This window comes from Plecotus auritus, assembly GCF_963455305.1.
Source record: "Plecotus auritus genome assembly, chromosome: 10".
Taxonomy (NCBI): Eukaryota; Metazoa; Chordata; class Mammalia; order Chiroptera; family Vespertilionidae; genus Plecotus; species Plecotus auritus.
Window position 1 is genome coordinate 47,070,008 of NC_137785.1, and position 14,792 is coordinate 47,084,799.

General features: G+C 49.1%; 1 protein-coding gene across 1 annotated transcript in view; it reads right to left on the reverse strand.

Moving 5' to 3' along the window:
* Window positions 1-12,541, reverse strand: part of CDH1 (cadherin 1) — a 96,802-nt gene extending 84,261 nt beyond the window's left edge. Inside the window, exons 1-2 of the mRNA XM_080644614.1 lie at window positions 12,397-12,541; window positions 11,419-11,533 (exon numbers count right to left, since the gene is read on the reverse strand). Of these exons, the coding sequence (XP_080500740.1) occupies window positions 11,419-11,533; window positions 12,397-12,453 (172 nt within the window). The 5' untranslated portion in view covers window positions 12,454-12,541. The remainder of the gene's footprint in view (window positions 1-11,418; window positions 11,534-12,396) is intronic.
* Window positions 12,542-14,792: the final 2,251 nt, after the last annotated feature.

The following is a 14,792-nucleotide window of genomic DNA, read 5'->3' on the forward strand; positions in this document are numbered from 1 at the left end:
GTTCATACTGAAAAAGTTCCCTCTTTAAAACAAAAGGCACAATTACACCTGAAACTATTATATGTCAATGATATCTCAATTTTTAAAAAAATATTTTTATTGATTTCAGAGAGGAAGGGCGAGGGAGAGATAAAAACATCAATGATGAGAGAGAATCAGTGATCGGCCGCCTCCTGCACGCCCCCCAACTGGGGATCGAGCCCGCAATCCGGGCATGTGCCCTTAACCAGAATTGAACCCGGGACCCTTCAGTCCGCAGTCTGATGCTCTATCCACTGAGCCAAACCAGCCAGGGCTATCTCAATTTTTTTAAAAAGCATAGTGGAATAGCTTCTAAAAGCAAAAGATATGTATAGACATATATAGACATACACACACACACACACACACACACACACATCTGTATATATGTATATATATATATATATATATATATATATATATATTCTGAAACCGGATTCATTCATTCATTCACCAAATACTATTGAGTACCTATTATGTGCCATGCACTATTCTAGTCACAATACAGCCTGTGAACTAAGTAAGACAAAAATTCCAGGCCTCTTGGAGCTTATGTTCTGGGATATAAGGAGACAATGGGCAGAAGTAAGTGAAATGCATAGGATGTTAGATGGTGAAAAGTGCTGCGAAAGAAAATAAAACAAAGAAGGACAAAGAAGGGTTCCGGAGGAAGAGGTTACTATCTCAAATAGGGGGTGCAAGGAAGGCCTTACTGAGAGGTTGACATTTGAGCAAAGACGTGAGCAGTTGAGGAGTGAGCCAAGTGGACAGCAGGGATGCTGCAAACAGCAGGAACAGCCAGTGCAAAGACCCTGCGGTAGAAGTGTGTCTGGTGTGCTCGCCGTTCAATCAGGAAGTAAAGAGGGCGAGAGAGAGGAGGTGATTAGGGGCCGATCATGGAAACCTTATAAGACACAGAAAGGCCTTTGGCTTTCGTCTGTGTAAAATGGGAACTACTGGCAGAGTTTGAGTGAGATTGATATTTTCTAACTCTCCTGGGTAGAGAAAAGACTGTGTTGGGGGAAGTGAAGGGGAAGCAGGGACCAGAAAGGAGGCCGTTGCAATCACCTAAGGGAGGACCCTCTCAAACTTCTTTTGGGAAAATTCTTCTGGGAACAGACAAGGTATATCAGCGCATTTGAATGCCAAACCACAGAAACAGATGTTCTTAGACTTCAACTTGCCCCGGTATTACATAACTGAAAGGCTTTCGGCTTGTTACAAGCTCTTCTAATTACAAAGCCCAGTAATTATTATCTAGGCCTTGGCCAATTATCCCACGGGGTCCTGTGCTGGCTACCTTTTATGATTTTGCTCATGGGGAACAGGTTCAACCCTTCCAGGCAGGCCCCACGCGGTCCTAGAAGTAACATCGGAGCTCACTGGGATGTGGGCGTGTTCTCCCTCTTTCCGGGGAGAGAGCCACACCCAGATCACTGCCTGGCTTCTGCACCTTGAGTAAGCCCTAGGTGGGACATGAGCTTGTTTAGGACAGTTTTCTTCCCACCCTCCAATCTTGAATGGCACAATAATTGCATTCTCAGGGACTCAGAAAGTTGAAAAGACAGACAGAAGGGAAAATAAGTGCTGTTCACCGAGCATTTACTTGGAGATGAAAGTCAAAAGGGAAGAGGCTCTGCCCTGACCGGATAGCTCAATTGGTTAGAACTTCGTCCAGATAGCCAAGGTCGCAGGCTTGATCCCAGGTCTGGGCACAAAACAAGAATAACCAACGCATGCATCAACAGGATGTTTCTTTCCCTCTCTCTCTCTCTCTCAAATCAATAAATTTAAAAAAGAATTCTTTTTTAAAAAGGGAAAGAGGCTGAAAATTGCCCAAAATCGAAAAACAAAAGAGGTCCTTCAAAGACAAAAGAGACTGAATTCCAGCATCACAATTACAACTGATGAGATGCAAAGGTGTAAGGAGGGAATCTTTTCCCTTAGAACAGTGATTTTCAACCTTTTCCATCTCCTGGCACACATAAACTAATTGCTAATATCTGCAGCTCGCAAAAAACATTTTTTGGCAATATGAAAAAAAGGTATAATTTTGATTCATTCACACTGGACAGCTATTGTTGTGTTGACTGTTGTCATTTTTTTAATGTTTCTTTTTAAAAAATATATTTTTATTGATTTCAGAGAGGGAGGGAGAGATAGAAACATCAATAATGAGAATCATTAATAGGCTGCCTCCTGTACACCCCACACTGCACTGGGGATCGAGCCCAGAAACCGAGGTGTGTGCCCGTGCCCTGACCAGTAATTGAACCATGACCTCTTGGTTCATAAGTCAATGCTCAACCACTGAGCCACACCAGCCTGGCTGTCATTTTTTTATTTGACAATCCAAAGGAAAAGGTCAGACCCCTGACTACTCAGGTATTGCCTGTCCTAAAAATTCTTGTGGCACAATTCACCATAGCTAAGATTTGGAAACAGCCTAAGTGCCCATCAGCAGATGAGTGGATTAAAAAACTGTGGTACATTGCCCTAACCGGTGTGGCTCAGTGGATAGAGCGTCGGCCTGCGGACTGAAGGGTCCCGGGTTCGATTCCGGTCAAGGGCATGTACCTTGGTTGCGGGCACATCCCCAGTAGGAGGTGTGCAGGAGGCAGCTGATCCATGTTTCTCTCTCATCGGTGTTTCTAACTCTCTATCCCTCTCCCTCCCTCTGTAAAAATCAATAAAATATTTAAAAAAAAAAAAAATAAAAAAAAAAAAAAAATAAAAAACTGTGGTACATCTACACAATGGAATAATACGCTGAGGTAAAAAAGAAAGAGTTCTTATCATTTGCAACAACATGGATGGAGATGGAGAGCATTATGCTAAGTGAAATAAGCCAGGCAGAGAAAGATAAATATCACACGATCTCACTCATTTGTGGAATATAATGAACAACATAAACTGATGAACAAAAATAGATCCAGAGACAGAGAAACATCAATCAGAACGTCAAATCTCAGGGAAGGTAGGGGAGGGTGGGGGTAAGGGGGAGAGATCAACCAAAGGACTTATATGCATGCATGTAAGCCTAATCAATGGACACAGACAACAGGGAGGTGGGGGCATGAATGGGAGGTGGGGGGTAATGGGGGAATAAGGACACATATGTAATACCTTAATCAATAAAGAAATTTAAAAAAAAATCTTGTGGCAAACTAGTTGAAAATTGCTGCCTTAGAAAGGTGAATTAGGTTCCACTGGAGATGCTGGTTGGCAAAAGGCACCGAGGGGCACAGATGAGAGCACAGGTTATGAAAGATAAAAGTCCAGGGCTGTTGCCTTGGCCATTGTGGCTCAATTGGTTGAATGTCATGTCATCCTATGCACTGAAAGGTTGCTGGTTCAATTCCTGGTCAGGGCACATGCCTGGGTTTCAGGCTCGATCTCCAGTAGGGGCATGCAGGAAGCAGCCGATTGATATTAAGCTCTCACATCCATGTTCTCTCTCTCTCAATATCAACAAAATCTTTAAAAAAAAAAAAAAAGCCCAGGACTGTAGCCTCAACTCTGCCATTACCCAGCTGGGTGACCTCAGGCAAGTTGTCCAACCTCTCTGAGCCTGTTTCCTCTTCCAGAGCAGGGAATATGACAGTTCCTGACTTAAGTCACTGTGAGGCTTAGCTAAACCATCAAGTATACAAGGCCCTTTGCAGGACCCATGCCTCATCTTGGGTAGAAATAGTTCTATTTTTACTTGTTGGCCACCCCCAAATACATACTGTCAGTATAGCCCTTCTATCATTTTATGCTCCAGTTTGATTAAGGGAAAACACCATTTTCTTACACAAATTCATATTTAAACTGGTGACTAGCATTGTTTTAAGCTCCAGACCAGAAATTCCCAAACACTTCTTTGATAACACTACCTACTTCTGGGTCCTCACTCACTCACCACTTTCCTAACCAAAAACTTTCTCCTTCCCCATCGTGTTCCTCTTTCTTGTCTATTCCCAGTATGAGCGCAAAGTAGAAGCTGCTAGAATTAACTCTTGCATAGAGCCATTTAGCTGCTGGAATCTTAAAGTCTTTCCTCAAAACAAAACTATTTGGACTTCAGGGAGACAGGCTCCCAGTACCTTTGCTTAAAAGCCCCCACGGGGACGGTGGGAAACAGGTTGTCTCTAGATGCTGGCAGGACAGCAAACTGATACAGTCCTTGTGAAGGGCACTATCTGGCAAAGTTAGAAAGGCGCGTGCCCTGACCCGGCAGGCCCATCTGTGGCAATTTATCTTCTGCATTCACCAGGATGTGTGCAAAAGGATATACATGCTACGTTATTCCCTGGGGTGCTGTTTTCTGAAAGATCTGACACAACCCATAGTCTATCCCAGTGTCTGTCAGGGGCAGGTAAAATAAGACTATGGCACATCCATGCCACGCAGCTATGTCAAAAGTAAAAGAATGTGGAAGATGGATATATATAGAGAGAACACACAACTATACTGTTGGGCAAAAAAGAAGGTATGGCCCTAGCCGGTTTGGCTCAGTGGATAGAGCGTCGGCCTGTGGACTGAAGGGTCCCACATTCGATTCTGGTTAAGGGCACATGCCCAGGTTGCAGGCTCAATCCCCAGTGTGGGGTGTGCAGGAGGCAGCTGGTCAATGGTTCTCTCTCATCACTGATGTTTCTCTCTCTCTCTCCCTCCCCTTCCCCTCTGAAATCAATAGAAATATATTAAATTTTTTAAAAAAGAAGGTATGGAACAGTATTATCTCTATGCTACTCTTTGGATAAAAAGATTGTTATTAAATTTATGTTTACATAAAGAAATGACTTTTTTTGTATTCCCAGAAGGAAACCCTGAAAAATATATACAAGAGACCAATAAAATCAGTTACCTATGAACTAATTGATTATCTGTGCCATGGGGAAGAACTAGGTAAAGAGTGGAATGAGGTGGAAAGGAGACTTTTTCCCTTAACAATATATATATTTTATTGATTTTTATAGAGAGAAAAAGAGAGTGAAACATTGATTGGCCGCCTCCCGCATGCTCCCAGCCCTCAGCTGGGGATCGAGCCACAACCTTGAGGTGCATGGGGCCCAACCAACTGAGCCACACTGGCCAGGGCAAGACTTTTTCACTTTTTAATCAAATGCATGATTTGCCTACTAAAAGAATAGAATGAGAACATCCTCTCTTACCTGTAGACTGAGGTCCAGGCCTAACCCTGGCCGGCCTCGGCAGCCTCATACGGGGACCCTCTCCTCCTATAAGCACCCTCCCTGTTCCAGAAGGCACAGAGCCAGCCTGACTCCACTATGCCTCGCTGCACCTCTGGGCACCCCATTTCCTCTTCCTGGAGAGCTCTTTCTCCTTCTCTGTCTAGCTGATGTAGACGCACTCTCACTCTTCTAAGCCTAGCAGGTAAAACCACTCCTTGCATCTGTTGAACATGTCCCCACCCCATGGAATTCTGAGAGTGTACTGGAATTACCCCTGGACACTTTCTCTCAGAGATGTTCTGGAATGTCCCTGCAGGCAGGGGCTGGGTCTGAAGTCTGGGCACTGGCTGCCTCTGTAGGTGCCCCAGTCCCATCCCATCTGCTCCCCTTGCACCCACAGAGCTCTCCTTCACCAGCACAGCAGAACGGCCAGCCTTGCCGCTGCCTGATTCGCGGTGCCCTTGGACCCCTGGTCTCAGGCTGACAACCAGATGCCCACACCCTGCCTGGCACCAGGTTTTTACTCAAACATGTGCCCTAGCTGCTGGAGTTGTCCAGTGCCATGTCCAGAACCCCACCCTCTTTACATAAAAAGATTATTATTAAATTTACGTTTGCATCAAGAAATTACTCCTTTTGTGTTCCCATAAGGAAATCCTGAAAAAAGATACACAAAAGACCAATAAAATCAATTACCTGTGAGGAACTAAGTGGGACTGTAGCTCAGTGAATTAGCAGGAGGGCAAATCTGTGTTTTTGAAGTGCTCCAGGTGATTTGATGCTTAGCCGTGTGGGCAAACCAGAGTCTCAGGGGCTGGGGCAGAGCATTCATGGCAATGGGAAAACAGACTGGTATCCTTGAGCATGTGGATTGTGAAATACTTTTACAAACGAAGCAGAAACTGAAACGTCTAAGGTCATCCTGACTTCCCCACCCCCGGTTGCTCCTGGCCCCACTCCTCCCACTCGGATTCTAAACAATATTCATGAGCAGGTCCACAGGCAAACCCACTTCAGCCCACCCCAAGCGCACGGCACAGCGGCAAGCAATACCAGAATTTCCTTTCCTAGCAAAGGGCACTTTGGTCTAGTCACTGTTTGCAGAGTGGTGTTTGCTTTAACACAGAAGCAGAGACTGAGGAAACTGGTTTGGCTGGTTTGCTGGGCAGGAGGGAGCCCAGGGAGAGATTTGAACTGAAGGTAAAACACAGGAGGGAGTGTCTCAAACAGAAAGCACTAAATACTCCGGGGGCTTTATTACTTAATATTCATCAAGCACTTGACACACCCTATGGCTTGGATACTATTCTGCCCATTTTACAGATGGGAAAACAGAGGCTTAGAAAGTCCTTGTCCACTGTCCCTCGGCTGGCAAGGGGCATTACCTGGATTGCAATCTAGGCAGTCTGACTCCAGAACCCTCTAAATGTTGGGAAGATGCTGGCAGGGCCTTGCGGGGAGCAGGAGGACTGGAGGTAGATTAAGAGGAAGGAAAGGGACGAGGAAAAGTGCAGAAAGAGGAGTTGCCGAAAGCCCTGCCAAGCATAAGCTGAGCTTTATAAATGGCAAACAAATTAGAGAGAGGGAGAAAGGCCACCACCTATTTCTTTTTAATTGACCAAAGATGAAAAACACTTAAAAATGACTAACTGCCCTTCCATTTCCGAAGTTGAGGTCTCCTTTCTCTGCCCTCCGAAGCTTTCAGAGGGAAGCACTCAGTACACGGTATCCCAGGGACACACTTATCACAAAGCTTCAAGAGCCACAGCCCCAACTCTTCCCATTTACAATCACCGGCTAGGCTGGCCTCAGGCCACAGAGTTTAAGAGGAAAAGGATAAGCAAGGCCTGAGGAGTAGTCAATATTTATTCACTCGTTTACTCATGTATTCAAAATGGTATTTGACTGCCTACTCCGTCCCTAAGAAATATGAGCCACCATTTCATGACTCCTTATCTCTTTTTTTTTTCCTTATCTCTTTACATTTGTCCCACTTGCCTTCATGTTCAGCACACATCTGCTTTATTCATTACTGTAATCCCAGGGCCTAGCCCAGTGCTGGCACTCAATAGTCATGGGTTGACTCAACGACTGAATGAATAGGAACGTTTAATTCCCATGGCGAACCTGTATTGCTGCCTCCCATTTTACACATGGGGAAACTGAGGCTCACAGAAGTAAATGGATTTACCCAAGGTCACACAGCTAACAGCTGAAATTCAAACCCGGACCTTTCAGGTGCTTACAGAGCCACCCTGCCCCGCCATACTGATTTCATTCATCTCCCTGCACGCCCGAAGCCCGGGAGGAGATGGAAGTTGAGGCAGAGTGGAAACCCAGAAGTCTGGATTGTGTGGTGCCTCCCGGGGACTTTAGGATTTTGGCAGCTTCTGGGAGATGGGAGAGCTGATTGGTTCAGCATCTGGCTTATCTGGGGCCACACTTGGAAGGGAACGCGTAACAGACACCAAGGTGAGCATTTCGGAAGAAAAGGCTGGCTCAATAAAAAGCCCCGGGAGAGCAAACAGGGATTTCCATAACCACCTGGCAGAGAGGGAGGGCAGGAGCAGCAGCCGGCCTTCCTTAAATGGCCTTGCAGGGCCCAGGAGCTCGGGCTTCGGCCTCTGCTCCCAGTGAGAAGCAAAGGCAAGGGCAGGAGCATGAGCCATTAGTCTCCTCCCCTCTCCCCGTGAGCTCTGTCACAGATGTGAGTGCTCTGGGAAGTGATGGTTAGGAGTTTGAGAGGTGGGGATGTGGGGATCTGATGATGTAAGATCATTCCAAAGCAGGTTTCTCTCTGTTTTTTTTTAAAGCCCATTTAATTAGGGGGCCAGCATAAGGTTCCCACCACCTTTCAGCACATCTTTCAGAAAGAAGAGGAAATGGGTGTCTTTAATCTACACAGGTGGGTGCCTGTGAGCGAGGTCAATCCATCATGCAGCCAGAGCTCAGACCCAAAATAGAAGCCTTGTTTGCCCAAGGCCAGGTGGCAGAGGAAGCAAAGCAAGGAAATCATGAGTTTAAAACCCAGCCGCCTTCCTCCCCGCCACCTCCAGTCAACTGAAAGTGGAGTGAGATCTGAAAACCAATTTGTGCTCAGAAAAGGGAAGTAATCAGAAACTAAAGAACCCATTTACAGATGGGGTGTTTTGTGATGTTTTGTTGTTGTTGTTGTTTTTTGGGGGGGGGTGGTCTTTGTTTTTAAAACGTTCTCCATTCTAGAACCTGGAGAGAAACCAATAGAACAAATTCAAGGATCTCATGGGGCACAAAAATGCCCCAAAGCCCCCCGAGTTTAGCCAAATCCTACTTGTGACACTCTATGGTCACTGGTGGACAAAAAGTGACAGGTTCCAGTTTCCAAACTCCCATGCAGCAAATTCTCCACGTGCGCTGCTTTCAAAGAATTAAAACACAGGAGCCATGAAACTCCACCAGGGCTCTAACCTGGTGTCTGTGGATGGCCTGGGGGTGAGGGATGCCCAGGGAACCTTGAGATTGTATGCAAATTCTCCCTGGGTCCAAGGTTTAAACCTCCATTTTCTACATTGTCCTAAGAGAGTGAGGCCACTCCCTAAACCCCCTCTCTTCACCCCACCCCCACCCCGCTTTTTAAATCACAAAGCCCTGAGGTCCGTGTGCTGTTTATCACAAGGGGGCACTTTTTTTTTTTAATTGATTTCAGAGAGGAAGGGAGAGGGAGAGAGAGAGAGAAACATCAATGATGAGAGAGAATCACTGATCAGCTGCCTCCTTGATCCCACATTGGGGATCAAGCCCACAACCCAGGCATGTGCCCTTGGCCGGAATCGAACCTGGGACCCCTCAGTCCGCAGGCCGATGCTCTATCCACTGAGCCAAACCAGCTAGGGCACAAGAGCACTTCTGTCCTGGGGTGATTCCACACTAGATAGGAAGGGACCCCATAGTCCAAAAAGCCCCCCGAAGTGAAATGTCAAGAAACCTGTTGAGTGGGTACGGGTATGCGGACATAAAGGGACCTGAAACCAGACACACAAGCAGCTGGTGGAGACCGCCTCGCCCAGCAAGACCACCAGCTGTAGGCCCCTCCGCCTCCCACCTGGTCTGACCCCTCCCACCTGGTCTGAGCTGTCTCCATCACCACCACCTCCTCTAGGGTCGGCCCTGTCAACACCTCTGCTCTTCCAGGCACACAGGGAGGATGAAGTCCACTTCACGGTGGACACTAATTCCCCGAGCACCCTCTTTCCTTGTTGAGATTACAGAGAAGAGAAAGGGAGAGCAGGAGAAAGACCAGCTGGGAAACCCTGAGCAGACAACTAAATTGCTTTATGCTTCAGTTTTCTCATTTGCCAAATAGGAAGAACCATGGTGCCCACCCTCATAAGGCTCTTGAGAAGATTAAATGAGGTAAAATATGTGAAGCATTTGCCCCACCGTCCAGTTAAAAGCAACTAATAGGTGTTGTTATTAATAATTATTATTAAGCCCTGACCGGTTTGGCTCAGTGGATAGAGCGTCGGCCTGCGGACTCAGGGGTCCCGAGTTCGATTCCGGTCAAGGGCATGTACCTTGGTTGAGGGCACATCCCCAGTGGGAGGTGTGCAGGAGGCGGCTGATTTGATGTTTCTTTCTCATCGATGTTTCTAACTCTCTCTCCCTCTCCCTTCCTCTCTGTAAAAAATCAATAAAATATATTTTAAAAAATAATTATTATTAATATGTAATAACAGTATTATTGGTCAAACACAAGAGGGATAAAAACAAATCCTACCCTTGGCGCTACCAGATGTCTTGATTCAGGAAAACACAGTGACCCGCACTTGTGTTGGGATATCCCATACACACACTCCTGTTTCTAATCCCTGAGCCCTTCTTCAAGGCTGGGTCAATGTTGACTCCTTCCAGAAGCCAATCCTCCCTGCCCAATGATACCCATCAAACATTCCAGGCACGGAAATACCCATGTCCCACTGTGCCCGCTAAGTGGGTTCTGGGACATTCTTAGCAACCTGCTGGAACAGGCAGTATGGAGGGCAGGGCTAGAATATCCCTCTATCTCAGTTCATTCCCAGGTGCCTAGCACAGGGTGGGGCGGAACATCAAGCAGGGACGGGCCAAGTAAGACGGACCCAGGGCAAAAATCGGGCAAACACTTCCTGCCTGACCCCATAGAACGCGCCACACACCACACACCACACACCACACACAGGCCTCAGAAAAGCAAACACATTTTAATCAATCAAGCTTCAGTTTCTGTAGGGGGGCGGGGGGAGGGTAAAAATGCCGCCCACTATTGGAACAAATTCCAAAGTTCAAAAGAAAATTTTTTTCAAACAACAGGGTGATAGCTGTAGATGTTTCACGTGGCCAAAGATTAGAAGAATAAGCAATGAATTCCCTCAGGGGATTGTGGGTGATTTCTGGTTTCAAAAAGTGGGGTTTTTTTTATTATTGTTATAACTCACCCAATCAACTAAAATCCAGCGGGAGGAGAAAGTGGTTTGGGAAGAAAAAAAGCATCTGGGAATCGGTGAAACCAGAAGAGAAACCAACCTTCCCTTGTTTTCGCCCCAGGGCAACAGTGGAATGAAACAAAGCAAACTCTAGAATTCTGATTATCTCAGCGATAATAAAGCCCAGAAAAGAAAAGAAAAAAGAAAAAGAAAAAGAAAAAGACATTACTCCTGGGGGGGGAGGCGGGGGCGGGGGGGGGGGGGGATAGCACCTGTATCCAAATGTTTTCATTTCTGTGAGCAACAGCCACCGCTTAATAACTGAGGGCTCCCCAGCCATCTGAGAGGGTGCAGAGCGGGGCCTGGGAGCGAGGTGCGAGTGCCAGTTCCCGCTGGGCCGACCCTGGGCAAGTGGACCCCGCCCTCTGAGCCTTCCTTTGCTCATCTGTGAACGGGGAATGCCCACTTCCCTCCCGCCCTTCCCACGTATTAGATATTTGCGGTAGGAAATGACAGACTGTCTCTAAAGGGGTCAGGACAATAGGAGGCACACGGAAGGCCTCTAACCAGTGCCCCTCCTTGTAACATAACTCACCACACCAGGATAGCCCCCCAACCAGTGCTCAGTGACCCCGAAGCTCAGACCCCCACATTTGTGCAAATTCCAAAGGCGTGTCCTCTGCGCCAAGGAAGAAGGGGCCTGCCCAGTCCAGCCCCTGAACGTGGGGCGCAACGTCTCGGACCCTTCCCACGCCCGCCCGCCGGCCCGAGGAGCTCACCTCTGCCCAGGACGCGGCCTCTCTCCAAGTGCCGCCGGGGCACCGTGAACGTGTAGCTCTCGGCGCCAAAGCCGGGACGACAGGGCTCCGGCTCCTGGCAGAGCCGCGATGAGACCTGGGGTGGGCGAAAAGTATGGAACCGGGGTGACTTGGGGGGCCCCCTCCAGCCTACACCGAAACCCCACAGCGCCACCCGCCCTGGCTCGCAGCGTCGGGATTGCGGGAGGGACCCACCGCTGCCCCCGGAGCAGGCAGCCGCGCCGAATTCATTCCGAGACCCGAGGCCGCCGAGCCCCAGGAACGCCCGGGAGAGGGGCTGCTGGGTCACCCCCTCCCGACCCGGCACCCCTTTCCTTCCGTCTCCTTCAGTTTCCCTGGAGGCACCTTTACTCCCCAACTCCACTTGCCTCCCACCGGGGACGCTCCCATTCCTGGTCTAGCTCCTCGGACCCTGGGCGCTCTAACAACTTTTGACCCCACTTTCTCACCCCGGGGTCGCCCCATACCTATTAACCTCCCTTTCTCCACCTGGCAGGTGCCTTTATTTCTATCGATTCCTTTTGCGTTACTTCGGCCCCACTACTCCTGGCTCCCCTGCACTCGCACCGGGGCTCCCCCTTTCAATATCCAACCCCCACTCGGCTGCACGCCCCTCTCCGCCCTTCGCCCATTCCGCAGCCAAACCGGAGTCCCCAGAGCCTGCACCGAGGCGCGCCCACCGCGGGGACCAGGGGCGGTGGGCAAAGCAGCGCTCGCTCTCACCCGCCCCCGCTCCGCCGAGTCCAGGGCGCCGCCGGCTTAGGCCGCTCCGGGCCTCTGGACCCAAACTTTCTTGGAAGAAGAGAGAGCGGAGACGACAGGAGAGCGGGGGGGACGACAGGAGAGCGGGAGGGACGACAAGAGACGGAGGGACTGGGGGCCAGGGCGCGGAGGATGGGGCCGGAAGGCGTCCCCGGAAAGCCAGGGAGCCCGACGTACCTGCAGCAGCAGCAGCAGCAGCAGGGGCGTGGAGAGGCTGCGGCACGGAGGGCCCATGGCGGGCCGGTGAGGGTCGGTACGGCCGGACTAGAGTCGGGCAGAACTTCCAGGAACACGCAGGTGCTCTGAGGCTCCCAGCGCCACTGAGTAGGGCTGCGCCGCAGCCGCCAGGTGAGCATGTGAGGCCCCGCCCTCGGCACCACTGATTGGCTGAGGTTGCACCTGCCGCCCGCAGCCAATGAACGGCCGGCGCGGCCCCAGCTTCCTCCGCTGGCCCGGGGAGGACGGCCCGCCCCCGACCCCGCCCCCTGCCTCGCGCTGACCTGGTGACCCGCTGGACCGCGGTTGGTAGAGTGAGGGTTGGGTGCAGGATTCCTATTACCTCCAAGTTGGAAGCCGGCTTCGCAGTGGGTGGCTCACTAACACCTGGGCTTCACCCTTCATCTAGTTCTGTCCTTTTAACTGCAGGTCTCCACCGGCTCTTGTTTGCAAATCAGTTCACCGGGCAGGACCCACCTTTCCACACCTCAGCTTCTTCACCTTCCAAGTGGGAATAATAATCACAAATGCCTCCCTGCGTTGTGAGGTTGCCATACAATGAATGAGGCCAATATTTCCTGCACCATAATAGCTCTGTAGATACGAGTGATGATAATAGCAACAATAGGTGCTGGGCCCCAGTGGGGGGGAGGGGGGGCGTGCAGCAGGCAGCCGGTCAATCAGTGATTCTCATCATTGATGTTTCTATCTCTCTCTCCCTTCCTCTCTGAAATGAATAAAAATGTATTTTTTTTAAAAAAATGGAGATCACGCAAACCTATTATTTGCAAATAACTCTCAATGTCCCATAGCAAATCAATGTCAAAGCCAAGACTGGAACCTGAGATCTCCTGATCCCCAGACTGGGTCTCTTAACACCACACCATCGCCACATACCCTTCTCTAGAAAATTGTCCCCAATAAAATAATTTTAGGATCACAAAAAGAATAGACATGCAGCCCTGACCGGTTTGGCTCAGTGGATAGAGCGTCCGCCTGCAGACTGAAGGGTCCCAGGTTCGATTCCAGTCAAGGGCATGTACCTTGGTTGCGGGCACATCCCCAGTAGCGGGTGTGCAGGAGGCAGCTGATCGATGTTTCTCTCTCCTCAATGTTTCTAACTCTCTATCCCTCTCGAATCTTCCTCTCTGTAAAAAATCAATAAAATATATTTTTTTTAAAAAAAAGAATAGACATGCAAATTTTATTCAGGGGCCAGCCGCATCTGCGTGGTTTCGCTACCTTGACAAGAGCACCATCATTCCCTTCACTCTCCAAACATGGTCAGAACTACAACACAGTGTGGAGCCAGCTGCTCACTAACTGTGTGACCTTGAGGAGTCTGTGTTCTCATCTCCACAAATGGGCTGATAGGAGATAATGCAAGAAAATCACTTAGCAGAGTACCTGGCCCCTCGTAGCAAGGGCTCCGTACATGTTTGGTGTGGAGGTTGTTTTTGGAAAGGGCCACCCTCTTTCCCCCTTCCACAGGGGGAAGGCCATGTTTAGAACAGTTCACCCAGAGGAGCTTAACGGTAAATCTGTGTTCACTGAAGCTACTTTCTCAGCCCCAGAAGAGAAGCAATGTCTCAAAGCAAGACTGTTTAGGGTCAGCTCAGTCCCCCTCAACCTGTCTGTCCCCTCAGTTTTAATGACGTTCCCCATCTGCCCCTTAGATTTAATGGGTTTCTGAGCACACGCCCAGGCCATTTGGATTTCTGCATCTTGGCTTTCTCTGCCTCTTAAGCTACCAGGAGGCTCGGAGGGAAAAGGCTCCAGTGTTCCCTTCCCACTGAGGCTCCTGCTGGACTGGACTGTGCATTAAACAAGATAATGGAAATACAGAAAGAGGCGTTGTCCCCATGGGGCGGCCTTGTTCGTTTATTTTTTTTTGCCCAGTTATGTAAAAATACATATTTTATACCATCACTCAGCCCAGGGAGCCGTTAGGGCTTTGTTTTCCTCCGCCCAGCAAGCCTTGGCCTTGTAACTTCGCAGTGACTCTCATCGACTCTTCCATTACACTCTGATAATTCAATAAAAAGGATTTTAGAAAACAATTAGGGGCAGTGTGGACAGGTCTGGAGAGATGCTGTCTTCAGACTTCTCAGCAAGAATTTCTCCAAGTTCCACGAAATTGATCATGAAGGGCTGCCCTCTCTCAACTGTTAGAGAAATAAGGCGAGCCCCCCAAATCAGGGGTCCTGGTAGAACACAAAGCATACTGGGGAGTCCGACAGCAGGAGGGTGCGCAGCACAGGGTCTGGGAGCACAGGCACACTGAGCGGGCGGCGGTCCACTCAGCTTTTATCCCTGATGCACGTGATCTGTCCCTCACTCTTGATTGGAAGAGCTTA